This window comes from Ambystoma mexicanum, chromosome 6q, assembly GCF_040938575.1.
Source record: "Ambystoma mexicanum isolate Mex_15411 chromosome 6q, UKY_AmexF1_1, whole genome shotgun sequence".
Taxonomy (NCBI): Eukaryota; Metazoa; Chordata; class Amphibia; order Caudata; family Ambystomatidae; genus Ambystoma; species Ambystoma mexicanum.
In genome coordinates this window covers 1,437,261,787-1,437,289,477 of record NC_090937.1, presented here as the reverse complement: position 1 = coordinate 1,437,289,477, position 27,691 = coordinate 1,437,261,787, and the positions used below count along the sequence as shown (strand labels likewise).

The following is a 27,691-nucleotide window of genomic DNA, read 5'->3' as shown; positions in this document are numbered from 1 at the left end:
ATATTGGTCTTTGGACCGGATTATTAGAGAATACCACTGAAGAGTTTACTTTCCCGGAGAGGGGAATATGGGGCACTAATTTGTGGGAAATTGATGTATCGGATGTACCCCTATCAAGGAGGATTGGCGCTAGTTTGCCTTGTACTATTACTTTCACAAATGGCCCCTTTGAATCTACAGCAATACTTATGCGCCCTTTTCCTTCTCCAGGGCAGGTCTATGCTATGTAGTTCATTGTACTGTAATCATCATCCTCCTAATAATCCCTAGCTGAATACTCCTGACCTTGCCTAGGGTAAAAATAATTAGTGTCCCAGTATTTGCTATTATACTGTTCCTGGCATGGTCCTTATAAAGTTACTTTTGTCATTCCTCACCCCTAAGAGTATCCACTCCATCTCCAGCGCAGCGGACACTCCCATATCCATGGGTCATCTGCTTTGCAAAAATGACATCCTGTGTTTATCATACCTGGTGGGGCACTAACACCTCTTCCCATTCTATACATTACTCTTCCCTTTCGTATACGCATATTACGTCTGCCTCTTTATGGAAAAGCCTGTTGCATTAGTGCCCTTGTTTTTAATTCCTTCATTTTCTTTTCCTCTTTATCCTCAGTGTGTCGTTTTGCATAATACCCATTGCCATAGGCTAAATCTGGGCAGTAATTTGCGTTGGCCATGTAGACTCGTAGGTTTGTATATCATTCTTTAGGTGAGGCAACAATCCCTCAACAAAGTGTGAGCAAAAGGCATAGCCATGTCCATTCCACTGAAAGTTTATGCATATTCCTCTTTTGTATTTTTGTAACAAAGATAGTAGGGCAGTATAGCTACATGCTCTGTAAGTAGTGTCCAAGTCTCTGGGCTTTTCCTTGTCTTTTGGGCTGTAATGGGTTTCTCACTCACCATGCAAGTATGCGAAGAGCTGCTGCTGCTCATTGGCTCTCAAGCTCCTTCAATGCGGATGCAGCTCACTGCAGCGTTCCGCGCCTCTTGCTCGCAAATATCGCAAGATCTCAGTGTTGCCGGGTATCACGAGCAGTCCTAAAGAAATCCGTATAAAGTGTGTTTTTTGAAGCAGAAGGAAAGTTGACTACCGGAAGAGAAGATGCAAAGTTACTGCCAGAGATGCCGGCAGAGCTTTCCAGTGACTGAGGTGACCACTGCTGTCCTGACCACGTTTTCCAATCGACCGAGCGCTCCGAAGAAGACTCCTCCTTCCCTTTGCTTGGTGGGACCAACCAGTCTTAAGATCAACTGCAAATCGACATGCTGTGACCTCTCGGGGCTGCAAACCGCCAATACCAGCGGAACTCCGACCTATTTGCAGTGCAACGTCTTTGCGTGAACAAATCCTTCCAAGACTTTGGTGAGCTCCTGTTGGACCTCTAGAAGCACAAGCCCACTCATCCAGTTCCCCTTACCAGAGTGCAGGACTGCAGAATCTAGAAATATCCACCGGGTGGTAACCGTTCACTGTTGGACCTGATAGAAATGCGCAAAAGCCTTTCATCACCAGACCGAGGAATTGGGAGACTGGGTCCGTCGCTGCTGAATTTTCTGCAACCACCCTAAGGTATGGTGGGGCTCAAGGTAGAACTTAACGCAAGCCGAATAGTCGCTCCAGTGTGACTGGACTGTGATAACATGTGTTGGGTTTCCAACCATAACTCTTGGCCAGGCATAACAGCTGTAATTTTCTAGAACAATTGCGGGCACAGTCACTGATGAAAGCATTTTTGATATTCCCTATGTCTATTGGGTACTCTTAGTATTCACCTACCTTGCGTATATAAAATACATGTATATTTTATGAGAACTTCCATTGTGTAACAGTTTCTTTGGGCTAATGTATTGACTGGGAACATTGTTCTTACCTACAGCTGACATCCTCCTCCTAAAAAGAGCTTGGCTGCGCTTCCATTGTACCAATAGTTTGGGTAGTACAGTCGTATACTATGAGTTGGGGGACCTGTATACCAAGTGATAGTTTTGTAGAGTCTTACCTTCAGGAGGAGGTTAAGTAATAGCTCAGGATGGGATTCCACCACCAGAGGAAGAGCAGTAGGGCGCAGTGACGGGACCGGTTTGTATCCATTGTGACCACTCTCTGGTTGTCCACTTCAGCAGTTCTAAAGGATATCTAGTAAGCAGGGCTTAACAATGGATTACTACCTCAGTAACAGCCATCTAAGCCCTAGAGTGTACTTTCACAGTGTTAGAATGTTCATGAGACCATAATGGGGTAGTTAAAAAGCATGATTATCATTAAGGAACGTTAGTCTTAAGTAATTATTTGCCAGGAAAAACACACAAATACGGTTAGATAGTCCTGAAAGAATGGACCTAACCCATGGTCCATATATATTTAAAAAATATCAATGTCAATTTCATCATAAAAAATCTTAAAATGAAATAAACTCATCAACCCAATTTACAGAGATAAGAAACAATATTCTTATTCAAATTACATGACAATAAAAATGTTAGTTGACCCTACTCATCATTGGCTCTGTACACTTCTTCCATGCCCTACATCCACATGTTTGTCTTAGTGGTTTATTAAATTCTGGACATTCCTCGGGGGCTGTACGTTTTAGATTCCAATTGTGAGGCAAAACCCCTGAAATTAAATTCTGCCTTAATATCCATCCTAACTTCTTGTTATTTGTTTAATTTCAAATTCCTCTTAACATTAATTGCTTTCACACAATTCGTTCACTATTTCATTGTTGCATGTTGATTCTGGCTGTTTCTTCTAAAATTCACCAGTTGTCCAGGTACATTGTCTTAGTACTCTACATGCCTGTTATTTTTGTCAAGATTTCTGTTGATCTAGATATCCCACGTTCACTTGTCTGCCAACATTTTTGCTTTGACAATGTTTTTCCAACTTGATGAAAACAAAATAATGCTTGAACTTGTGAGATACGGTTGTCACTCAATAACAAAGTAAATGTTTTTCAGGAGGAAGTCATGCCTTCAAAAATTCCATCAAATGAAAAGAATGAATTTGTGAGCAAACGTGGTATACTATTAACCCCTCCAGAAGACCCTGACCTGCTTGATGTGGACTTCAAACCTGCTGCGGAATGTAAGACTACATTTTCTGTTTGAGTGTGGGAAGATTTAGAGAGACTTTTTGATTGTTCGAAGTAACAGTGGTTCCCTGGCATTAAGGGAAGCAATTATTTAACTGTTGTTTATTCTTAATGGTTGCTGTAGTGTTTCATAGCACTGCCTTTCACAGTGGCACAAGATTTAGAAAGCTTTACGGGAAATGTAATGGCTTCACTTCATTAACGCTCATTTCGTTCCTTAAATGGGTCAATTGTTTGTGATTACATCTACCTTGTAGCGGAGACTGAAATTGCCTGCTCATAAAATGTGTCTGTGCTTAGATGTTCGTCGGTGTGGTATGCAATGCATAGCTTGGCTCTTTTCAGTAAGTTCTTACATTTTGAACTTGTTGTGGCTAAGCTGCTGTCCTGTCTTATTTAAATCTTGCCCTCTCCCTGTGGCTCTTTACAACCAAAAGCCCACTTTCTGGTGCAGAATAAGCACGTTTTGTTTTGCAACGTCATGGTTTTCTTTGCCTGGTGACATCTCAATGGTAGACTTGGCGAACATTGTTGGCTTAGGTTTGAATTTGTGAAGGTTAGTTTTGAGTGTTGGTGTCTACTTACAGTTATATAAGGTATGTAGCCGAACATCTTTTTCCTCCTGTTTTAGAATCCCTATTTTTGGGCATTCTAAGGTTCCTCAACTTTTTGTCTTTTTCCCCCCTTTAGTTTTTTTGGATAACTGATTTATTTTTAGTGGCCAATGAGATTTCAGAAGAATTTCCCCTGGCTTTGCAACCTTTTTAACCTAAGGTATGTGATATTGCGGCACCCGCCTTCTATTCTTTTGCCCTGGTGTTATTAAATTACCCAACAATGATTTTAGAGAGTAGGTTAGTGGTAGCTGTACTGTATATTTTGCTTTACCAGGGTTGCAAGCCATTTTATGGCGTTAGCCCATGTGTCTTTTTGATAGACATTCGCGTACCCAAAGCATGTTTTGTAAATCTTGCTCTTGCCGTTTTTTGTTAAGGGCAACCACGAGTTGTCCTTAAAATGGCGATTCTGACCATGTGGGCACTGTCAACCCACATCCGCCGTAATGGGTTACACTGCTTTACACCAGCCATGATGGTGTTTCTCACTTCCTGTGTGGGGTGTGGAGTGGTTGGTGGGTCATCTGGCCCTTTTCCTCAGGCCCCCTCGAGTGATTGGCTGGTCTTTGAACAGCCCATTTTGGTCTATGCTGCTCTCACGCTGCTTTGTTCTTCTACATGGAAGAAGCAGGTCTGCTTGCCTGCTGCAGGAGTTTTTAGTGCCGATTCCAGCCCTATTTCACCCAGTTCTGGCCCTTCCTCCTGTTACAGTAGCTTTAATTCCTGTTTGGATTATTTTCCTTTGGAGGTACAATCCTGGCCTCCTGAATTCTCCTGCTACCGCTCCTCATCTGCTGGGTTGATCTTTCCATTCTGGAATGTTATGTGCAGTTTACTGCCAGGATCTTCTGCATGGCTGTGAGCTGCAGGAATCACCTAGAAGCCGCTTGAAACATCAGTTAGTGCCTTATGTGCTGCTTGTGATGCCCAAAGATGCCTCCAGCTGTTTCCTCGGTTAGCCTCATCCTTCAGTAGTATCCTGCTAGAACGCTTGCTGCTTTCTGTCCCCCGAGCCACCCGAAGCCGCCTTCATGTGTTCACCACCGTTCCCTGGGTCTTCCTCACCATGTTCTTCACTTCAGGTTTGAATCTCAATGTTGTGGAAATGTCTTTTGGGTTGTGTGGCAGACTCTGGGTGCAAGCCCCTGTGCACCTGAACATGTAAACCATACCTCTAACTGAGGTCCTGTACTGGGTCTTTCCACCATGCTGGAGTAGATTCTGCCGAGACAAAGTACTTACTCGATTATGGGGAAGGGGATTATTAAAGATTTCCGCTGTCTGAGGTAACCCTGTTAAGAAGTCAAGATTCCTGATCGTGTCTCGACCGCATTTCCTGTAGACCTACATTGTGGGTACTCCTGTTCTACTGCATTTTTCTCTGGGTGGGGACGAGGGGGGGGGGGTCTTATACATCCTCCGTCCTTTGGATCTATTCAGAGTGGCCTTGTCTGCTCCTTCATGTGATTGTAAAATCTGCACATGTGGGCCTGGAGCAGGTACCATTAAAGCACTTGGCCCATTAACTTGTATTCCATTGCTTAGTATGGAATGTTCTATCGGTCTCATCCCTGTAACCGCAGGGATTCAGTGAGCTCTAGACCAAGAACTGTATTTTTAGGATTTACCCCAGATATTTATTTGATAGTTGTCTACATTTCTTGCATTGAGTGCATTGTAACATTGTAGCAGGTTTCGGTGACTAAATATTTTTCCCTGAAATGTATTTCAAGGGCAACTGACTGTAATGTATCCTTAATGTTTGGACAGTTTTTCTGAAGTCCAACTAAGGGCTTAGTAAAACCATTCACCTGAGGCAGTACAAGACTCCAATCTTAGTATTAGTCTGTACCACCTGAGTATATGGTAGCGTAGAAAGAGCAGCCAGGCTCATCTTAGCTGGGAGAGGACTGTAGGAAGGTACAAAACTTGTGGTATACCAAGGGTTCAACAGACACTGACAACCAGAAGTATTATAAAAAATAAAGATTTATTATAAATATAAGTCAGGCCAAGTGAGTACTTGGTCATGGAACTACAAACGCACAACACATTGTACTCTTATGTCCCGTCCCCTTTCCTCCATACTGTATGGGAGTCCTTCGTTGGGGACGGGAGACAAACCTTTTCACCAGAAAAAAACACCTTCCCCTGGAACATGTGCTTGCTCTGAGTCCGCCCACTGGCGCCACTCCTCAGTACCCTTTTCTGCGTCGACATGAATGGGATGATTTCACCAGCGCTACTGGGTTTGGCTTCAGCCATGTAATTCCGCTCGCTCTTCTCCGGATACTTTTTTAAAAATTTGTTATTTTCTTTTTGTCAATCGGGTACTTGGTCCTCCGGCACATGTTGACTGCAGCGGGCTTCAGTAGGTGTCCAGCCAGCGAGGGGCTCTTCCCTACGTCAGATCCCTATGCTCTTTGCCTCCGATGCCTTGGCCCCGATCACGGCTGGGAAGGTTGTACCGCGTGCTCTGAAGCACAGGCTGGCTCGGTGAACGGAGCTCTTCGTAAGGTCACCTCTGGAGGACTTGAAGGACTTTGTCAGATGAGGCCCAAGGGTGGGCCGCTGTTTCCATCACACCGCGTAAGGGCGACTCCTTCCCAAGGAAACGCCCGAGCGGGAGGAGCATTGCTGGCTCTCGCACCAGCACACATACCGAGGCTAGTCCAACTACTGGCCTTAAGGCCGAGGGTTCATTAGATCCTTCCGGTGACGGTGCTGAGGGACTGCAAGGTTCTTTTACGGGGTGCATACCCGAGGGGCAATGTCTGGCAGTACCGGCCTGATGTCTGAGGGGGGGGTGCCTGCACGCAGCACTACCGGCGATACGGCCGATGGCAGCACACCTACCAAGCCCCAGCCTGAGGTGCAGGGTAGGTCTCATGCACCATAGCCGAAAGTCTTGGAGGAGGCCGGACCCAGTGAGCCACGCAGCTCGACAAGATGGCCGCTTGGCTGATGCTGGCCCGCCTTCCCCTGCAACCATCTAGACAGAGTACGTACCGGCCTCAGTAGCAGCCCGCCACTCCGTCAATATCACCTGCCACACCACCGCTCCCCGAGGATAGGTTCTTCCGCAGGTTCTTAACACGGATGAGAACTCCTCAGATGGGGACTATCCTTCGGGATGGTCTCAGGGACATGTTTCTGCCGGCACCCATAGTCACTCCTCCTGTGGCTCCAGCGCCTCAGGCCCCGGTGCAGCTGCTGCTGCCCCTGCCGGCTCCTTCGATTCTGACTCCTCTGCCTCCCACAGTGCGGGCGGTTCCACAACAGCCTCCGGCACCGGTCTCCACACTGCAACCCTTGGCGCCCAGCACTACCCCTGCACCGGACCTGCCGGGCGCCCAGATGGACACGGATGAGGAAGAAGACCCTGACTCGCCGTCAGCCAAGGTCTTCCATGAATGGCTTGCAGGGCTAACAGAGTACCTGGGCCTTCCTCAACCCGAGGTTGAGCAACCAGAAGCAGGGGTCCTTGCCAAGATCCTCACTCTAAGCCCCGTGGCTAGAACGGGGATCCCGATGCAGAAGGACATTGTCACCTTGGCCAAAAAGGGGTAGCTCAAGCCCCACACAGCCTAGCCTGTCAATCGGCACCTGGACGCCAAGTATAGGCAAATGGATGGGGATCCAATCTTGCGGTCGGCCCACCCTCAACCGCACGCTTCGGGGATTGCTGCAGCATCACTATACTCAAAGCATCAGTCGTCATCAGCGCTGCTAGGCAAGGAGTAGAAGATCTTGGAGGTGTACGGGAAGAAGCTTTATTCCAACGCTTCGCTGCATCTTCGTCAATCCAACACGGATGCCATGCTGGCAGCCGTTAATCAGAGGCTTTGGCGGGAAATGGCCCACTTCCTTCCGGTGCAAAGCCAGTCCCGTTTTAAGGCGGGACTGGCAGAGGCTAAAATGGTGCACAAGACATCATGGAGTACACCATGGCCCACATTGACACCTCTGGCCAGGCCATATGCATCGCCACAGACATGAGGATGACTCCCTGGCTTCGAGCTACTAAATTTAACCCAGACCTCCAGGAACACATATTGGACCTTTCATTAGAGGGTGGCGACCTCTTTCACTCAACCACAGATGAGGAACTAGATAAAAAGAAAAACATTTTGCAAACGGCAAAATCTTTATCCTTATGGAGGCCTCGCCCAAGGCGTACACCCAGTCACATCAACGCTCCGACATGGGGACGGGCATTTGGAGGGTTATGCGGCTTCCAAGAACTGAGGTCCAGGCAGCCTAACCGTTCTCAGTCAGCACCAGCGCAAACAACAAAGGGGGGAGCAGGGGTACAAGGGCTTTTTTCAGACCCCTCCTCCGCAAAAGCCTCAGAGGGAAAGAAGGCATGACTCATCCCTTTGAGTCCACGTGTCTCTGGTGGGGGGCTGGCTTGCCTTTCACCTACAGTTTTGGCGTCAGAAGTTCACGACCCCTGGATCTTCTGTTGTATCCACGGGGTACTGATCACTTCCTCTCTTCCCCTCCACTCCCACAGATTGGGACATCGACTCTGCTGGTAGAAATTCAGTCGCTCGTTGAGTCAGGCAGTGGAGGAAGTCCCAGCCTCCCAGCGAGGATTGGGCTTCTACTACAGGATTTTTGCCATACAAAAGAACCAGGCTGGCCTGAGAGTTGTGTTGGACCTCTCCACCCTCAACCTCGCCCTCCCGCTTCTCAAATTCAAGATGGTTACGTCAGCACTCCTAGCGGAGACACTGTGCAGGGGAGGCTGGATGTGCTCCCTGGATCTGAAGGACGCTTATCTACACGTCCCGGTTTAGCAGCCGTATCGCTCTTTCTGCAATTCAATATCATGGCCTGCCATTTCCAATACAAGGTGCTACTCTTCGGCCTCAACTCGGCTCCCAGGGTATTTACCAGGCTCATGAATGCAGTGGCAGTCCTCCTCCGGGCCACCACGTCTACCCATACCTGGACGGCCGTCTTGTCAGGGCGGGCTCTCCGGAGGCTGTTCACCCCATTTCCTCCGCACTTATGATCACACTCCGCAAGCTGGGTTTTTCAATCAACCTCAAGAAGTCTCTGCTGCAGCCTACGCAGAGCCTGACCTTCCTGGGCATCATCTGGGACAAGAGCTCCGAGAGAGTTTTCCCCTCTGAGGACAGGCCATCAAGAGGGCCACTACTCACTTTACCCAAGCAGGGACTGTTAGGCAGAATCCTGTGCAGGGCCCTTAGGGACCACTACACACAATTAAGACTACAAGTGGTAATACAAGTTTTACCTTTGGAACAAGCCTGTACTATGTAAATTGGTAGCAGTAGCGGAGCAGCCAGACTTATCTCAAGGGTATATGAGCAGTAGCAGAGATTACACAAAGGGACCCCAATTACTGTGACTCAAGCAAACACTGACTCAAGGTTTCAGGTAAAAAATATAAGTACATTTATTTTTAAACGGTTTGTTATAAACAACACTTCTAGGAATTCAAAACCATACGTAAGATCTACTACAACCAACCAATTCACTTTGCACGGTATTACTTCAAGGTAAGTAGCCTGTGTTTTAAAGGACCAGTGTTGTGAAACAAAAGACGTTACCAGGAATACATATGCATTCACTTTTTGACAGTAATGACAGTTCGGTCTTACTAAAGAAACGCATATCCGTGGCAAGAAATGTTACCGGGGCAAAAACACACTTAGCACCTGAGTTACCCAGAGAGAGTTGGGGGCAAAAATCATAGGCAATACTTTTGTCAAGACAGACCGAATCAGAGAACACTCGTGGACAGAAATTCAAGAGTCAATAGGCCGGAGCCAGTGTCAAGTGGAACCAGGTTCCTGTTGTCGAGGATCACACAGTCGGACAGTTCACGATTCAACGTAGCAATGTAGGAAGCAAAAGTTATAAGGAGTGAAGATGAGGACAAGCCTTGTAGGAGGAGAAAAATGGATTCACCCGATTTCCTCAAGCAGAACACAGTACCTTATTCAATGAAGAAGCTGGTGCCACAGCAGTTGTTCCTGGTAGTTTCCTGCAGACCCACTGTTCCTGGAGCTTCGGCAAGGACGACGTCTGGAGGGATCTGCACCACACATGGCTGAGGCCGGCAGCAGCGACGGTGAATAAAAGGTGCGCTCCTTAAAAACAGGAGAGGCTCTTCAGGTGGCTATCCGGACCACTACAGCAGTGTGCAGCGATTTCGACCACAAAGAGGATCCTCTGGCTGTAGAAGATGAGCTGGTTATCCCCACCAGGCTCAAGGGAAGAAGACTCCGGACTGGATCTTCTCTGGTCGTTGAAAGGTAGATAGCTCAGGACTGCAGCGGGGCTTCACCAGGACTGGATAGTTGCAGCAGCCGACTTCTTTTCTGCTTCTCTGCTTCTCTTCGGTTCCTTGTAGTTCCAGTGGCGACTCTGACTTCGGGCCCAAGAGTCCTGACTTTTATGCGAAAATCCCCCATTCACACAGCCTGGCTGTCAATCACGCAGCAGGGGGGTTGTCCAGCCCGGACAACCACCTCAGCCAATCATGGCAAAGTGCGACTTGGGTTTCCTAGGAGACCCTGTGCAGGGGGTGACTACACACCTCCCTCACATTCAGCCCACCTAGACACCCAGGCGCCTAGAGGAGGGCTTCTTGGCAGAAGCCTGTCAAAAGGCCGTGAACAAAGAAGGCAAACCTGATTGGACGCCCGAACTAAAACACAAGAAGGACTTTAACAAAAAGAAATGGCAAACCCGACCGGAGCAAAAAGAAAAAGTATTTGGTCAAGCGAGTTTAAGTTTGAGGCTAATATAATAGCCTAAAACAATACCACGTTTATATAGTATAATCGCAGTAGAAAAGTTAGGGTAGATACCACTGCCACCAGCTAAGTCTAAATGTTAAAAGAGCGAAACAATGCTCTAGGAGGTACAGATAAAAAGGGCTACGGATTAACCCTTTCCAGTACTCCATGTAAGATGGGGTGTACTGGATCTGTGGTTAAATGACTATGTAAAGTTAATGGCAACTTTACCCTTTTCTGGGGCACAGTAGTCAGCCCCAGAAATGGAGCCGGTGAGAAGTCTAAAAGACAACCCTGTGTCACTGCTCTGAAGGTGCTGTGTAACACACAAAAGAAGGGGGCTACTGAAGTGGTGTACTCCAGAGCCCACAATCACAAAAACAGATGAAATACACATGGCAAAACCTGGGTAAGAGTGGGGGAAAAGCTCACACTCTTACCAAGTGGAAAAAAATAACTCCAGAAATCCAGCAAAGCTGCCGAGGGACTCAGTAGGTAAGGGAAATTAGCCATTGAATGAGAATTCTCCCCAAGAGGGACCTCGGGCTGGTGGTACCAAAGCTTATTAGGTATCGTGGCAGCGGTCCTACTGGCTGTATTCCACACGAGGCTCAAGATGAGGAGATTGCAGCCTCATGCAATCAGGAGAGGGGCTCCCAAGCGGAGCTGGTCAGCATTCCTCCTTCTCTCCACTCGGACCTCACATGGTGGTCCAGAGACTGTAACCTGCGGTCGGGCATGCCCTTCCGCCAGCCGACCCCGGCAGGTCACCATCACCACGGATTCCTCCCTGGAAGGCTGGGGGGCCCACTATGGACAACATCAGTGTCCCTGGAGTCTGGACCCGGCAGGAGCAGGAGTCTCCTATCAACTGGCTGGAGCTGAAAGCCATCTGGCTAGGTCTCAAAGCTTTCCTTACGCTTATTAGTGGCAAGGTCATAATCATCCAGACCGACAATTCCACCAGCATGTACTAGGTCAAGAAGCAGGGGGGGGTACCAGGTCCCCTCCACTATGCAGCCTAGCTATCAGCATGTGGGAATGGGCCCTGGCGAACAGCTACCTCAGGGCTGTCCACCTTCCGGGGGGAGGGGAGGGGGTCCAACCTGGAGGTGGACAGGCTCAGCAGACTGGGAGCGGACAATTACGAGTAGCAATTGAACAATCTGGTTCTGCGGGAGATCTTCAGCAGGTGGGGGCATCCTCAAGTAGATATCTTGGCCTCCTGGGACAACAAGAAGTGCCAGCCTTTTGCCTCTTGCCAGGGCCCCGGCTCCCTGATCGACACACAACAGATGTCATGCCGTTCCACTGTATGCCTTCCCTCCCACACCCCTGGTCCACAGGGTGATGTGCAAGATAAAAAAATCTTGTCACATCAGCATCATACTGATAGCTCCATTGGCCGGCGAGACAGTGGTTATCCGAGCTTCTCAGCCTATCGGACAGGCCACCCATTCACCTGCCGATGGGCCCATCTCCTCTTTTGGCCCAGCAGAGGGGCAGTGTCATCCACCCCGTTCCACACATTAGCCCTTGCAGCCTGGTTCCTGAGCAGGTCATGCTCAAACACCTGAGCCTCTCACCGGCTAACACAGAAATCATTTTGGGCGCTAAGAGCAAGGCTACTAGGAGCCAGTACAAGAATAAATGGACTAGGTTCTGTCATTGGGCGGACTCTAAAGACGTCGACTCCCTTACGTGCACTTTGGATGATGTGCTCTCCTTCTCTGCACACCTTGCTCGCTCAGGCATGCAGGTGGACACATGCCGCACCTGTTTGGCAGCCATAGGGGCCTACAGAAATTCAGAAGAGGTAGTCTTCTCTTGCAACCTGGTGGTCAAGCAACATTTTCCTGGCCTCATCAGGCTTTACCCGCCCGTCAAAAAAAACACACCCTGTGTGGGACCTCAATGTAGTGTTGGGCGCTTGGTGCACAAACCATTCGAACCATTGGCGTCTCCATTAAGACCGCTCTGTTGGTGGGCCTCACCGACTTGTAGAGTCAGCGAGATCCAGGCACTGGTGGCATCAGAATCCTATACTGCCTTTCACAAGGATAAGGTGGTCCTGAGAACACACCCAGTGTTCCTACCCAAGGTAGCCACTGCTTTCCACCTAAACGAGGAGCTAGTCTTGCCTCAGATTATTCGCCGTACAGAAGGACGAGGTGTTAGGCTGAATTGCATGCAGTACCCTCTGAGAGCACCACATACAATTAGGATTACAGGTGTAAGCAAAAACCAACCTTTGGTAGAAGTCTGTACTACAGTTTGTGGTAGCGAGCTGAGCAGCCAGGCTTATCTCAAGAGGGAATGTGATCAGTAAAAGAAGTTGGAGGTCTTCCAATCACCGTGGTTCAAGAAGACACTTGCACTCAAGGTTTCATGGTAAAACCCTTATACATTTATTACACAATCATTTAGAAACCATTCACTAGAAGGAGGCAACTTAATATTATACACAGATATACTTCAACACAAAACCAATAGGTTTCTGAACAATTTAAGCTCCCCTGAAATAGGAGCCAAAGGGCATTCGTCACTTTGAATGGGAAGGCAAAGGTACAAGTTAATAGAATAGATCACAATTATTTCTTAGGCAGTGCAAATAGTTTGTTCACTAGAGGACTCTATTCAGTTCAATAGGCATAGGCCAAAGTCAATGGGCTAGTGTCTTGGTTAGGAAAGGGCAGGTCTTGTAGTAAACGGTAAAGTCTTTGCCAAAATTCTCAGAAGTAGTTTGTATGAAAAAAAGAATCATATGTTGGATCACAAGCTGATTAGGCCTGTAAGTTGGGAATGTTCAGTGAACTTTCACCGCGAGAGTGGCGTGCTCTCAATCAGGTTGGCACAGTACCTTCGTATGAAGCAAGAGATGCAGCTGAAGACGTTGGTTCCTTCAGATCTCACTGAGCCTGTCATGAGGACAAAGCGGGAGATCGTCGGGGGACTCCTACACTGCACGGGATCGTCGGAAAATGCTGACAAAATGGAGTCACTTCAGTTTGGGTAGCTGTTCATCAAGCACACATGCTGGTGTCCTTCTCCCTGGTTAATCCTAACCAGCCTTGCGAATGATAGCCAGGTGGCTTACGAGTTGATTGGTCCCGCCAACTCAAAGGAAGAAGTAGTCCTCGAAGGGGCTTCTGTCGAAATGAACTTGGCAATTCGGACCTGCAGCAGGGCTTCACGGGGCAAACCAACGGATCAGTGGTTGCAGCAGCCGTCCTCTTCCAGCTCATCTTCGGTTCTTTCATTCCAGTGGTCGACACTGCCTTCCAGTCCTGGAGACTAGCCTTTCAAACAGTTTACTCACTTACATTCCACCCTCGCTGCCACTCACCCAGCAGGGTGGCTGTCCTTGCCGGACAGTCAGCCAGCCAATCACGTCAGAGTGCATTTGGGTCTCCTAGGAGACTAAGCACAGGGAGTTTCGGGCACTTCCCTCACTTCCTGCCCACCCCAGACACAGACGCCAGAGGTGGTCTTGAGTCCTGAAGCCCACCAAAGGCATACGAACAAAGGGACCAAACCTGGTTTGGCACGCAGAGAGAAACATTAGAAGGACCTTTCCAAAAAGAAATGGCAAAAAGAAGACTGGTACCCATTTAAACAAAGGGGCTTTAGGCGCCATCTTGAAAAACATGGCTCTTGCGATTTTTAGCTACTGGTGTTCGCGGTCGGGAAAAATCATGGTAGTTCATTGTAAAACCACTGCCCCTAGCCACTTCGATAGGAACGGGTAGCATTTGACTGCTACATGAGATTCTAGACACAGGGATACTAGGTAACCCCTCCAGCACTCTATAGGAAAATAGTGTGTGCTGGGTGTAGGAATTTAAAAAGACTATTAAAGTCAATTTAACCTTACTTTCTCTGGGAAACAGTAGTCTAACCCAGAGAATGTATTTAAACCTTTTGGAAGTCTAAAAAGACGTCCTTGTGTCACTGCACTGAGGGTGCTGTGTAACGCACATGCAAAGATGCCTATGGTGTTATCTTAAAACTCCATAATCAAAGAACACAAGAGTAAAACGCACATCAAAATACATGAGTGGGGAAAAAAAAGGCTCACACTCTCTCCAGGTTAAAAAAAAAATAAAGTCCTCAAAATCCAGAAAAGTTTCTGGGGGTCTCTAAGGTGGAGCACATTTATGAGAATTCTCCCTAACACAAGGCTCAGAAGGTCTTACACAGGCTGGATGTCAGACGCACTCTAAAATTGTCTGCACAGGACCAAGGACGTCAGCAAGTTGGACGCCCCGTTTGTCACCTTTTGAGGTTTGGGGGGGGAGGTCAAGGTCCGGTTATCGGGCTTCCAAGGCCTCTATAGCAAGATTGATGGTTTCGGCCATCAAGTAAGCCTATGAGGAGCAGCACAAGCTACTTCCAGATAACGTGCACGCCCACGCGGTCAGAGCCACGGCCTTCAAACGGCATGACCCTTGACAAGTCATCAGCAGGGTGGCCACCTGGGCCACCCCTTCGGCTTACTGTAAGCCCTACAGTTTAGACGCCGGCTCTAAATTGGACGTGGCTTTAGGATGTGCGGTTCGAAGTAATCTGTTTTCTTAAGGAGGGGTCTCCTTTCCACCCTTGGGCTACATTCAGTTGTAATCGCCTATACAGTATGGAGGAAAGGGGACCGGACGTAATGGTAATTATAAATTACCCACTGTAGTGACTAATGTACTTGGTCCATAGTCCCCTTTCCTTCATACGTCCCACCATCCTCCATGTCATTAGACAATGTTAAATATTGTCGACGCGTCAACGGGGACTGAGTGGCGCCGGTGGATGGAGTCAGGGGAGGCATGCTCCAAGGGCCACGCGCCTCTAAATTCAAGGGGAAGACAGGTTTTTTTTTTGTTTCTGGTGAAAAAGCTACCATCTCCCGTCCCTTGCGAGGGACGCCCATGCAGTATGGAGGAAAGGGGACTATGGATTAATAATACGTTAGTCAGTACAGCGAGTAACTATTCATTTTGCATAAAAACTATTTCTAGGCAAGTCAGACATTATCAAACACATTTATTATAGGACACACCTATTCTGGCAGTGGGGGGGGGGGGGTAAATCTAAATTACTTTCTGATTACCTTCAGTAATACAAGGATAGTAGAGCCTAGCAGTTGTACAGCAACACTCAGTTAAGTAATGACTTAGTAAAGCAACCTGCACAAGTACTTTTCTGAAAAGTGAACACATCTGCAAGGAACAGTAGAAACCTATAACCACATTCTGGATAAGTTATACTGGGTGAGTAAGACCTTTTGGTGTTACACTTTAAGAATGACTTGTTGTTATTGCAGGGAAGTAAACCCCAAGCCAGACTTGGCTTAGGCAGGCTATACAGCAGGTATGGGGAAGCAAGACCCAGTTGGTGAACTTACACCAACTGCGTCTTGCTTCCTATACAATAGTATTCTGGAAGAAATAGTTAGGTGAAGCCAACCACATTACTTTTGGGACGCGGCACAACCCATTCACAGATGAGTAAAATAACCTTACATATACTTTTCAGAATGGCACAACACACATTCAGGGTTAGGTAAGCACTTCTATAACTGCTCACTCTGTTAGGTACCAACTGTTAGAGAGAATTTTCATTTCTGTCCCAATTGAAACGGCCTCTGGGCCCGAGTATCCCTGCCGCCGCGGAGCGAATCCTCTTTCCAAACCCATCGCTAAGACCCCCGTGAAGCCCCCGTCTGAAAAAGAGGGGGGGGGGGCGGTGGCCGTTACAGACTCGGAATAAGCCTCTGAGGAGGAACTGGTGGAGACCGAGAGGTGCCTCAACGAGAGGTTCGAGAAGGTTCGATCCCAGGGGACGGTTCACTGCTGATGTGATCGAGGATAGCGACGAGGACGACGAACAGGGCCCACTGGAGCGGCCATCCTGTCCGTCGCAGCCATTGCCCGAGCCCCAGGATAGCTCGGCGGCCATTTTGTTGGCAATCCAGTCCTTATGTATTGAGATGGACTAGGATTACCACGCACCCCGATGGAGGAGCCAGAACCAGGCCCGTCGGAAGCCTTCCGAACAAGCGGAGGAGAGTCCACCCCGCTCCGCCCTTTGTGCCTGCGAGACCGGTGGACCCCTCACCGGGAGAGGATACGGATATGGGGACGGACGATGACGGCGGCGATGACACAGTAGACATCCAGTCGTCGACACCCCCCGCCCCACTCCTAGCCCCCCGCCCCCATGGGCGTCCCCAGCCGACGACGTTGGCTCTTTCCACGCCATGATAACCAGGGAATCCGAGCTCTTCCAGCTCTGCCCTGAAGAACAGAAAAAGGAGGGGTTTCTGTACCAACGACGAGAGGCTAAGAGGAAGAAGGTCCTCGCGGTGCCTTTACTCGACATCTGGGACGAGGGGCTTGCTGTCCTCAAGAACCCTGCCGCGACACCCGCCAAGAGGGACAGGTACGAGAAGAAGTACCGTGTCCCTGATGCCGCCCCCTTGTGCCTCAGGGCCCAGCCCACGCCGGACTCGGTCATCTCGGCAGCGGCTAAGAAGGCAGCGGGCGCGGCGGCCTCAACTTCCACGCCGAACAGCGAGGGTAAGAAGTTGGACTCTATGGGACGACGAGTCATCTTGTCGACGGCAAGGGTGGCCAATGCCTTGGGGATCGTGGCCCGCTACGACAAGGGGCTCTGGTTCAAGATAGCTCCCCTGCTAGATTTCCTGCCCGATGACAAAAGGGCGGGGGGCCCTAGAAATTCTGCAGGAGGGCGAGGTGGCGTCGTATCATGCCATTACGGTGGCAACTGACATTACCGATACCGGATTTCGCCAACTGGGCACAGGAGTTTGCCTCTGACGACGAGGATGGCTCAAGGAGACAGACTTTTGCCAGGACTTCCAGACCAGAGTGTTGGACATGCCGTTCGACGGCAACAACCTCTTTGGTAAGGCGGTGGATGACTCTCTACAGGCCATCAAGACCGACTCAGAGACGGCCCGGGCCCTTGAGGTGCTTCAGCAGCGACGCCCCTTTCGGAGCTCTAGAGGCAGACAGGGTGCCTCCAAAGGATCCAGCGGTGGCTCTTCCACCTACCGCCAGGCGGCCCGCTCCTCCCCAGGAGGCCTACAGAGGTAGCGGCAAGCAAGGGGGTTCCCGCCGTCGTTGCCAATGAGGCCAAGGCCTCTTCCAAGCAAGATTGACATGGCCGGGTGTTCGTGGCCCCCACCGAAGCACCCCAGTGGGAGGCCGACTGACGAAGTTCGTCAGGGTGTGGGAGTCCATCTCACCGATCGTTGGGTGTTCGACACCCTGGCCAACGGGCACTCGCTGGAATTCCTAAAGAAATGCCCTCGCATTCCTCCTGTGGCAAGGAAGGAGAATCTCGTCCCTCAACTGCTGTTGGAGGTAAAGGTGATGCTCAAGAAAGGTGCCATCGAGCTCGTCCCCAGGAGGCTCCGGGGCTCCTGAGTATACTCAAGGTACTTCCTCGTCAGAAAGAAGACGGGCGGTTGGCGCCCCATCCTAGACCTGCGTCGGTTAAACAAATACATCAAGGCGCAGAAATTCAGGATGGTCGCCCTCAGCACGTACTGGGACAGCTGGAGGAAGGCGACTTCCTATCGTCGCTGGACCTGGAGGATGCTTACTTCCACATCCCCATTCTAAAAAGGCACAGGAAGTTCCTCAGGTTTGTGGTTCAAGGACGCCACTACCAATCCAGAGCCCTACCTTTTGGATTAAAGTCGGCACTCAGGGTTTTCACCAAGTGCCTGGCACCAGTGGCGGCGCGGCTGCGTCTGCAGGGGATCCACGTCTACCCCTACATGGACGACTGGCTAATCCGGGCAAGGTCAAACGAACTCGCCGTCGATCATACGGCGAGGACCGTCCGGTTGCTCACGGAGCTGGGGTTCTCCATCAACTACCCCAAATCCCACCTGATTCCGTCGCAAGTAGCACTGTTTTTGGTGGCGAAGCTCGATACAGTGGAGCAATTGGCCTCCCCTTCAGAGGAGAGGACCAAAACCATCCTGGGCAAGGTACGGCGACTGTTAGCCACGGACGTGGCCAGGGTGAGGTCCATCATGGCCCTTCTCGGGATGATGTCCTCGTGCATCTACCTTGTACCTGAACTTGCAGGCCTGGCTCCTGCAGCACTAGAGTTTGGAGGGTACGATATCCCGGCTGATTGCAGAGAGGTTCTTGCAAAAGCCAGGGCGTCCTCAACTCTCAAGTGTTACGGTCATAAATGGAAGAGGTTCTCTGTCTGGTGCCCTGCACAGAAGATTAACCCTCTGCGGATTACGGCCCCTCAAGTGCTGCCGCACTTACTGTCGCTGGCCAAAGCTGGACTGGCTCTCGCCTCCATAAAAATACATCGGGCTGCCATCTCCCGATATACCAGGACTACGGGACAGGCGTCCTTGTGGTCTCATCGCCTGGTAAAGGAATTTATGATGGGACTATTCCGATCATTCCCGCCGGTGAAGGCCCCTGCGTGGGAACTTAATGTGGTGCTGACCAGGCTCATGGGAGCCCCATTCGAGTAGATGCATTCGGCGCCTTTGAAGTTCCTGTCATGGAAGACAGCGTTCCTCGTGGCCATCCGCTCTGCACGACGAGTGGGAGAGATTCAGGCCCCATCTTGCAAGCCTCCATACTTGACTTTTCATGACACAAGGGTAGTGCTTAGGACGCACCCCTCCTTCATGCCCAAGGTGACGTCGGACTTCCACCTTAATGAGCCCTTGGTGCTACCAGTTTTCTTCCCGTCGCCTTCGACGCCGGCCGAGAGGACTTTGCACTAGCTGGATGTAGCTAGAGCGCTGAAGTTCTACGTGGACCGCACAAAGAGTTTTTGGAAGACGTCGCAGCTATTCGTGACCTTTGGGTCTGTGAATCAAGGGAAGGCTCTCTCGAAGACTTCCATTTCCAGATGGCTATCCGGCTGCATCATGCATTGTCACCGGTTGGCAAACCGACCGCTGCCCCGCCATCCGAGAGCCCATTCGACCAGAGCGATCGCTGCTACCACGGCGTTCCTGTCTGGTATGCCCCTGCTGGACATCTGCAGGGTTGCTACGTGGAGGTCGACGCACACCTTCACAAGATTCTACTGCGTCGATCGGGACTCCAGGGAGGAGTCCAGGGTCAGCCAAGCAGTGCTGCACAACCTGTTCGCTTAAGGTGAGCCTTGTGAGGAGGTAAGAGATGCTTAATGTTTGTTTTATTGCTTAATGTTGAGCCTGTTGCCACCTCCCGTGGTTGTGCATGTGTATACTGCTATGTATTCTTTTATTCATGAGCATGTGAATCCTTGCCAGACCCCATGCTGGAGAAGGAACAAGTTACTTACCTGTAACTGTTGTTCTCCAGCATGGGTCTGGCATGGATTCACATGCGAACCCTCCCTCCTACCCCTCTGCGGCTCTTCACTTGGTCATACTGCCTCTTGGCGTGCTACCAAATCTGAGGATGGCTGCCAGAGGCGGGGCTTAGGGAGAGGGCAGTCATTGGCTGGGGGCAGTATGACCCAGAGATCAGCGATTGGTTACTACTAAGAAAGACAGGTCAGAAACGAGACTGATACTGATTTTTTCTTTACCGGGGATTCCCAGCCTGACGACGGGGAATATTCATGAACATGTGAATCCATGCCAGACCCATGTTGGAGAACAGTTACAGGTAAGTAACTTGTTCCTACTATTTCAAAGCTAGTAAACACAGCAGGTAAGCTAGTAAACAATGCAATAATTTAGGCGAGTAAATTACAGTGTAAAAACATATAAGGTTGATGAATGCAATTCAAAGTTAAGTAAAACCAGTGTTCTAGTAATTCAGAATGTTCTTTTGTAGGAAAACAATGGACGGACAACACCAACAATAGCAGCTAAGCACTTTTTAAGAATTGTAATGCTTTTCAGAGGCCTTAAGGCTTTAGCAGTCTATCCTTATCTAGTTCTTCACAGTCAGATTGGAGGGTAATGCGGGTAAGGCACAGCTGTAGAAAAGGCAAAATTCTAGAGAATTTGTTAGTTCCAGTAACAAGCTTTCAGTGAAGGCTCTCTGAATACACACAAGCCTTGGGCCTGGCGGAGGTGTATGGGCTAACACCAGACCACCCGAATCGGCACTCCAGCAACATAGGAGCAATATAACGACAACACAAGTCCTATATTACTTGAGGAGCGATGAAGATGATGAAGCCGGGGGCCTTAATGATGCAGCAGCTGCAGACCTGGTCGCCTGTTCATTTGTCGTGGCTTACCCTTTCTTGGTCCTTTTGCCGTGAATGGTGGGGAAGGTCCTAGTTTGACTTTTGTCTTCAATGGGATCCCTTTGTGAAGCCTGCCAAGGCAACAGTGTCTGTGAGGACAGGAGACAGCTCAAACTCTGCTATTCTTTGTCTTCTGCTCTGCCTGCTTTTAACCAGTTTCAACTGAGGCTGACTGTCCTGAAAGGGCAGCCACTACACACATTTTGAATGGTGCATAAGAGGCATGGATCCTGGGGCTGAAGGCAAGCGACCCACTGGAACTGAAGAATCGACGAAGAGGGACACCTGAAGCCACTTTCAGATGGGTGGACATATCTTCTGAGAAATCGCTGCTGTCTGACCCCCTCCTTTCAAGTGTCAGAACTCTGATTAGGAAGACTTAGCCTGGTTTGACCAATCGGTCTCAAGACGACCTGCATTTTGTGCCATCCCACAATGAGCTGTGACCTTCACTGGCTGCAAACCGCCAAATACCCTGTGGTCACTGTGTAGTGCATCGCCTCCCGAAACGTTAGTGGACTCCTTCTGGAGATTCCACTCCTTGAAGTCACCTCACCAGAGTGCTGGATAGCGAGAGCGAGATGAATCGACCAGACATTAACCGGTCTTCACTGGTGCTTTGAAAACTGTGCCAAAATCACAGGAACACGAAAAATCCTTTGCCAGGAGCTGCTTCACTTCACTGCTGCTGTGTGATCCATTCCAATGTCCCTTTCGTCTGCCTGATCAAGAATTGTGCCTTTTGAGTACTCGCCTTATTGAAGAATGCTCTTTGTCTTAGTTTGTATATAAAATAAACCAATATTGTAATATAACATTTAGTTTTTGTTTCTTTGAGCCTATGTGTATCTTTGTACCTTCCTCGTAGGATAAGCCTGGCTGCTCAGCCATTGCTAACAACCAACCTGTGTGGTTCAGGCCTATATTAAGAGTTGCAACCTTGTCTCACACGTGTCTTCTGAAGTCCTACGTTTGGTGGACTCCCTTACAGTTTTGATTGTGGCTGTGTTTGTAGTATGAATTATGTATATTGTTTTCAGATGTTAAGTAAACGCTCCCCTTTTTTTGATACATGAATCTGGACAGTCTAGCACTTGGCGATTGGGTGGTGAGATTTATAGCATTTTTCACTATTGGGAGCCTTTTTTGAGTTTTATATTCTTGCTTTCATTCCATTCATTTTAATGGAAACCCCATGTTTTGCAATGGCTTTAACTCTGTCCTCATTTTTGGATGCAAGTAAAGTCTTTGATTCACATTTCTTGCTATACTCTTTTGTGATCACTGGTCAGCCTTTATGGATCCCAGTGTTAGGGGGACTCTGTCCCCTTTGCGAGATTGCTACGTTGTTTAACAGCAGTACTGATATCCTTCCAGTGCATGGGTACTGTATCATTTTTGCCTTTCTTGGGTTACATTTAGTTTTATGTGTCCATGATTGGTGCTAAAAAACAAACCGAAATTAAATTTGATACAGTATCAATAAGGACCATTTTCTAATTGCATTTTAAAAATGTTTTTCATGATTCGTTAATAAAAAGGACAAATATTACAGAATATCAAATGTGACTGCCATATATTGGTTCATATTGCTTAGTGTATCATTCAAAAATGCACAAATACATACTCTCTCAAACTCGGTCAATCAAACATCACCTATATGCAAGAAACCGTAATGCCAGAGGTTATGTTTACATGGCTAAATACATCAATACAAGGAAGAGGCAATACAGGCAAAATGAATACAAACACAAAGTGCAAGAATGGTTGTAAATTGCTGCAATTTGTTGGCAGCAATTGAATCACTCATAGTGCAAAAGATGCAAAAGCCTAATTTGCAGATTGAAGCAGTCATTCTGCCTGGAAACAAGTAGTGGATCTTTCTCGTGTTCGATTCCAATTAAGGATTGGCCTAGTTTCGGCTGAAATGGCTGTCTTATTCAACGAGCCCAGCCTTTTTCAGGGCAGAAAGTCTGTTTAGAGTAGAGGTGATTAACTCTGCCTAAATCGAAAAAATAGAAAAAAGGCTGATGTCAGAATCTGCTTGCATTCCTGGGCTAGCGTTAAGTGGTTACTGATAGAAATGAATACCTGGAGAAGCTCCAAGCGTGGTCACATCCACGGAAGAGGCCTCAAGTTGACTTGGCTAAGCCTTTGACCAACATGGGGTGGGGGGCCGGCGAAGGAAGAACCCTGCAGGTATAGAAGATCAATTATACTATGTGCGTGTGAACACAATGTTCATTCAATGTGCACTCGAAGGGCAGGGCATGGGACAGGAATAGCTGTCCCGCTTTATGTCCTCCACCGCTAGGTCAGATATGTTGGAAAAGTGCAGAGCCTACTCGCCTTTATTTCAGTGGGCATGTGTGCGCGTCCTCCAGCTGGTTATTCTGCCCAACGGTGAAACCTCAATGTTTAGATGGAAAGGTTCTTCATATCACTTTGGTGCAGCTGATGGAGGTAATGCTACAGAACACCGAGAAGCTCAGTCATCTTAACTCTATAATACAAGCATCGCACACTTGCCTTTTGAAATTGCAAGGGGTACTATAGTATGCTGTGGAGCCAAATTCTATACTCTGTTCTATTTAGGGCCTGCAGACTGGATCAGGTGATCAATTTCTTCTCTATCCCTTGTTACACACTACTATAGAATGTCTTTGTGGCCCGTGCACAAAGACTGAAATGCAAAGGAGCAACGTCAAAGTCAAATTCAAGATGGCAGTTAGGACAAAGTCAAAAGAGCAAAAAGGACGCCAGTCAAGTTTCCTTTGGAAGAGTTCAGGCTATGTCAAAATATTCAACTGTTTGGTACCTGAGGGATTCTACCGTAAGTGCTTACCCCAATCTTGCGTTTAGGTGGGCATGGACAATTTCAATCCTCAGCAAGTTTTGCGTGTAGTGTCAAACTTGCTCAAAAGTGCCAAGAGATCTATTGATTGCCTAGATAAAAAATAGAAAAGTATGGTTGCAAATGCTGTCCATCTCCGCTGATATAGATGATACATCAATAGATTGGGTACTGAGGTCTGTATAGGGACAGGGGCGGAAAGTATGGTAAAAATCCTGCTGCTGCCAGTATATGCAGGGCAACAATCTGGCGCAATATGAATCATGCAGCCCAGGGGCTCTGCATGAACTTTCTAAAGCATGTCTTAACTTGTATCATTGTATCAAGAGCACTGGAATCCTATTCAGCAAGTGCTTACCTGCACAGATAATCTCGCCTTCCGGAGTCCTTTGTAGGGCCACAGTTGATGCTTGCAGGAGCCGGGTGCCAGGCTTAAACCCTAAATGGTTGCTTATCGACTAAGGCTTACGGCCCACCAATCGCGTCAAATGATAATGGGTGCAAGGGGTTGCTGCAAGGCATAGGACCACCATGTTGGAATGGAACACGCAAGTACAGGCTCATGCGAGTGTGAGGATACGATTGCTGCGGTGTGCTCCAGTGACCATACCCTGATATAATCGCAGCAACTTCCTTATTGGCTCAAGAGCCCCTCAATGTACAATAAGGAGTAAAGCAAAAATAAATAAGTGGAAACAACTGAATAAACTGGAGGGTGAGTGCAGCCTTTCAGACGGGCTCACTCATCACCAAAAACAGTTCTCTGCCAGCCCATGTGTCCATACAGCCAGATATCCTATTCTACTGCCCATCCATGCATGTCTCCCATTTTGGTAATGCTTCTTAGAAAAAAAAGGGGTGGAGGGGGTGCCCTTATCGCTGTACTTGCCCTTTCGGAACTGGGGAGAAGGAGTGCTTAGTATCACCATTTGGTTGCTGCGAGTGCTCAAACGTGGATTTCTTAGGAAGGAAATTGAAAATTGAGGAGCTGAGACTAGGCTGGGGTCACCTGGACTTGAGGATGCTCTGTGGCTAGGCTGGGTACATGTAGAGAAAAGTCAGTTCTGTCAGTCCATCAGTGTTGCCCAGTGAAGGTCTTCATTAAGACCACGCTCATGTGTCCTTAACCTGAAGATCAAACAATTTCGTACAGACGTGCGACACTGGTAAAGTTCAACCGGTTGGGTTTTATTAAATCTAAAATTACCCAGCTAAATTAATCTGCACTTTGGTACCATTCCTAATCCTGCTATGGTGTTCATTCATTCTCATGGAGACCTGTATTTTGGCATGACCACCAGAAAGGAGTCCACATTTGCATTATATAGCATAGATTGTATAGGTGGAATGCCAAATTTCGATTCTCCCACCGGAAATATTGATTGCAAAATTCTCTAATCGTGCTTGTCAGATGGCAGACGTTGCAATTGCCACATGGCTAATGGCCCCGAACCGGGTCTCTTTCTGCCTGCCATGCTGCCGGAAAGGGGGTTCTGTACTAGGGTTATAGCTGGCTTAAGTCTGAAATGTTATATTTTTCCCCTTTTCTCAGGGTGAAAAGGAGTGGTTCAGTGGAGTGGCTGTCACTAGTCACAATAATTCTTAACAATATATTTTTTTAGTTTGGCTAGTGTGCCTGGCATACGTTGTGACACCGATCATCCGGTCGGTGCTCGACCGCCCTCTTCCCACCCACCCCTTTGGGCCAGGAGTGCCTCTCTGCTGGTGTTTCTGGAGTGCTTGGTCACGTTTCATTTTTCCAAGGATAGCCCCTTATTCTATCCCCCAAAATGCATCCCTGATTTTCAGTCTTCCAGATGAGAGTAATTTCTTCATTGGCGAAGAAATTGCCCATGTGGGAGATTATCCCTAAGTGACTTAGGGTGCTGGCTGAAGTACAGCAGAAGGCGTTACGTTCTGATGTTCTGTCTTTCCTATACATGTTTGGACAATCGCATACACAGTCGCAGTGCAATAGATTGTGAATCCACATGGGCTGTGAAGGTAAGTTACCAGTTGAAGAAATGTTTGAATTCAGCTTGTGACCCAGTCCAGATGAAGAACATATCTATATACCTCACCCAGTTATTTATCCTTGTGCTATGAGGCTGTAACAATAGATTTTGTCATCCTTGAAATTGGCCATATAGATATTCGCCAAACTAGGGGCAAATTGCACCCTCATCGCTGTCCCTTTGGTCTGCAAGAATAAATAACTCTGGAATGAGAGGTTGTTGCAAAAGGTCATTTTGAATTAATTGTTGTCCCACATATTCCTCATCTTCTGATAATATAGCTCCAACTTCAGCTGCTTCAGAATAATTTTTTGACACGGGGCGCTATGTGCCGTCTGATTGAGTCGATGTCCCTCGAGGTCCTCCGTCCGACTGTCGACGTCTACATCAGTATAAGTAGTGCACACAGCACTGGTTGTCTTCAGTTCCGTTTTTCCAAGCTAGCGCTTCGAGAGAATTACGGCACACTTCGGTTCTTCTGTGAATTCAACAGTATTTTCGTCTGACAATATCTTCTTCGGCTCCATCGACACCTAAGACTGGCTTCAAGAAGTGCCAAGACTGTGGATTGAAGATGTTGATCAATGACCCCCCACTGCTATGTATGTACCGGTCACTTTACCTCCGACTGTGGCTCCTGTCAGGCGATGACTGAAAAGTCTCTCTGGGAGAGTAAATGTAAATTGGCAGTGGAGAGGTTGCCTTTGAAGTCTCCTTTGAAGAGTTCAAAGCGAAAGACTGAGTCGTGGGAATCTTCTCGACGTAAAAAAAATAAACTGTCTCGATTTGTCTTCCTCGAAGCCCAAGGAATGGCATTATAGGCAACCTTCGACCTCCAGTGATTCCTCGGCTGAGGTAATCGAGTGTCCAACTAGATCCAACTCCCCAGCAAAGTGGTGTGTAATGAGATGCTCAAGATCTTCGTGAATGCGGCCTTAACTCCCCCACCGTCACCACCCCTGACCCCCTCGAAAGGGCAGGCAAGCCCATGCCCCTGTCGATCTGCAAAAAGAAGGGAAGTCGATGACAATCTTCGAATCCGAGCCTTAAGCTGGTTCTATTTCGAGAAAGATCTCTGACGAGAAATCATTGAGGGCTGCAAGTAAGGAACCCAACCCATCAAGGGTTCCGTCGAAGAAATATAAGTCTGCAATGTCTGAGCTGTCAACACCAATATTGAAGTAGACTCTGACTAAGGCGATCCTGACTTCAAAGCCATTGCAAACAATTATCTTGACATTGTCGAAGCCAGTGGTAGTCCAAGAAAAGGTTTTTAGACCTTTGCCTAAAAGCCTTTATCCGCCATCTTATGAAGAACAATCTTCTGGTGATGGCACTAGACCATTTGGGTAACAATTCGGCACCCCCTAATGTGCCAGAAGAATTAATCCCGGAGTCCAGATTAAAGGACTTGTATGACAACCTTCAGCCTGTGGGTTTGATACCTCTCCCGAATTAGACAAACTAGATCCAACTTAACATGCTGACTCCTCATATAGAAAACTGAGTAAGGTTATCGAATGTTTAGGCTGGAGCAAGCCTACTCTTACTTTTGAACAAGATGACATAACCTACATCTTGGACCAGGGTCCCCAGAAAGATCCAATTTTGCCATTTCACACTACATTACAAAAAAGGGGCCCCGCAAACTGGGAGACACCAGAAAATGCAGCGAAATAAAAATGTTGCAAAAAAAACCAGACCATCTAGCATCGACCCAGAGTATGTCACTAAACATTCGACACCAGAACGTTTGGTTCATGCTGCTACATCTACCAAACATTTGGCATAGCCATCCATCCCTCCTGATGGGGATGATAAGAAAGTGGATGCTTAGGCGAGAGGTTTTTACTGCTGGCAGTATGGCATTAAACTAATTTGACTTAAGCCCTGTCACGGTTTGTTTACCTTGTGGGACTGCGTAGCTGGCGGAACATGTGCCTTAAGATATGCGCCTGGTTGCCCTCGGGCCTAGTGCGCTATACAAATAAATCAAATGCAAATAAATCCTAGAAGGAGAGGAAAGAGACTGCTTCCTGGCAATCAAGGATGGTAAGGAGGCAATGGGTCTCCAG

At 48.2% G+C, this 27,691-nt stretch overlaps 1 protein-coding gene across 4 annotated transcripts in view; it reads left to right on the top strand.

Annotated features, from left to right (window-relative positions):
- Window positions 1-27,691, top strand: part of TACC3 (transforming acidic coiled-coil containing protein 3) — a 623,382-nt gene that overhangs the window by 241,464 nt on the left and 354,227 nt on the right. For all 4 annotated transcript variants that reach the window (XM_069632144.1, XM_069632146.1, XM_069632143.1 and 1 more), the window contains one exon: window positions 2,970-3,096. In XM_069632144.1, coding sequence (XP_069488245.1) covers window positions 2,970-3,096 — 127 coding nt within the window. The remainder of the gene's footprint in view (window positions 1-2,969; window positions 3,097-27,691) is intronic.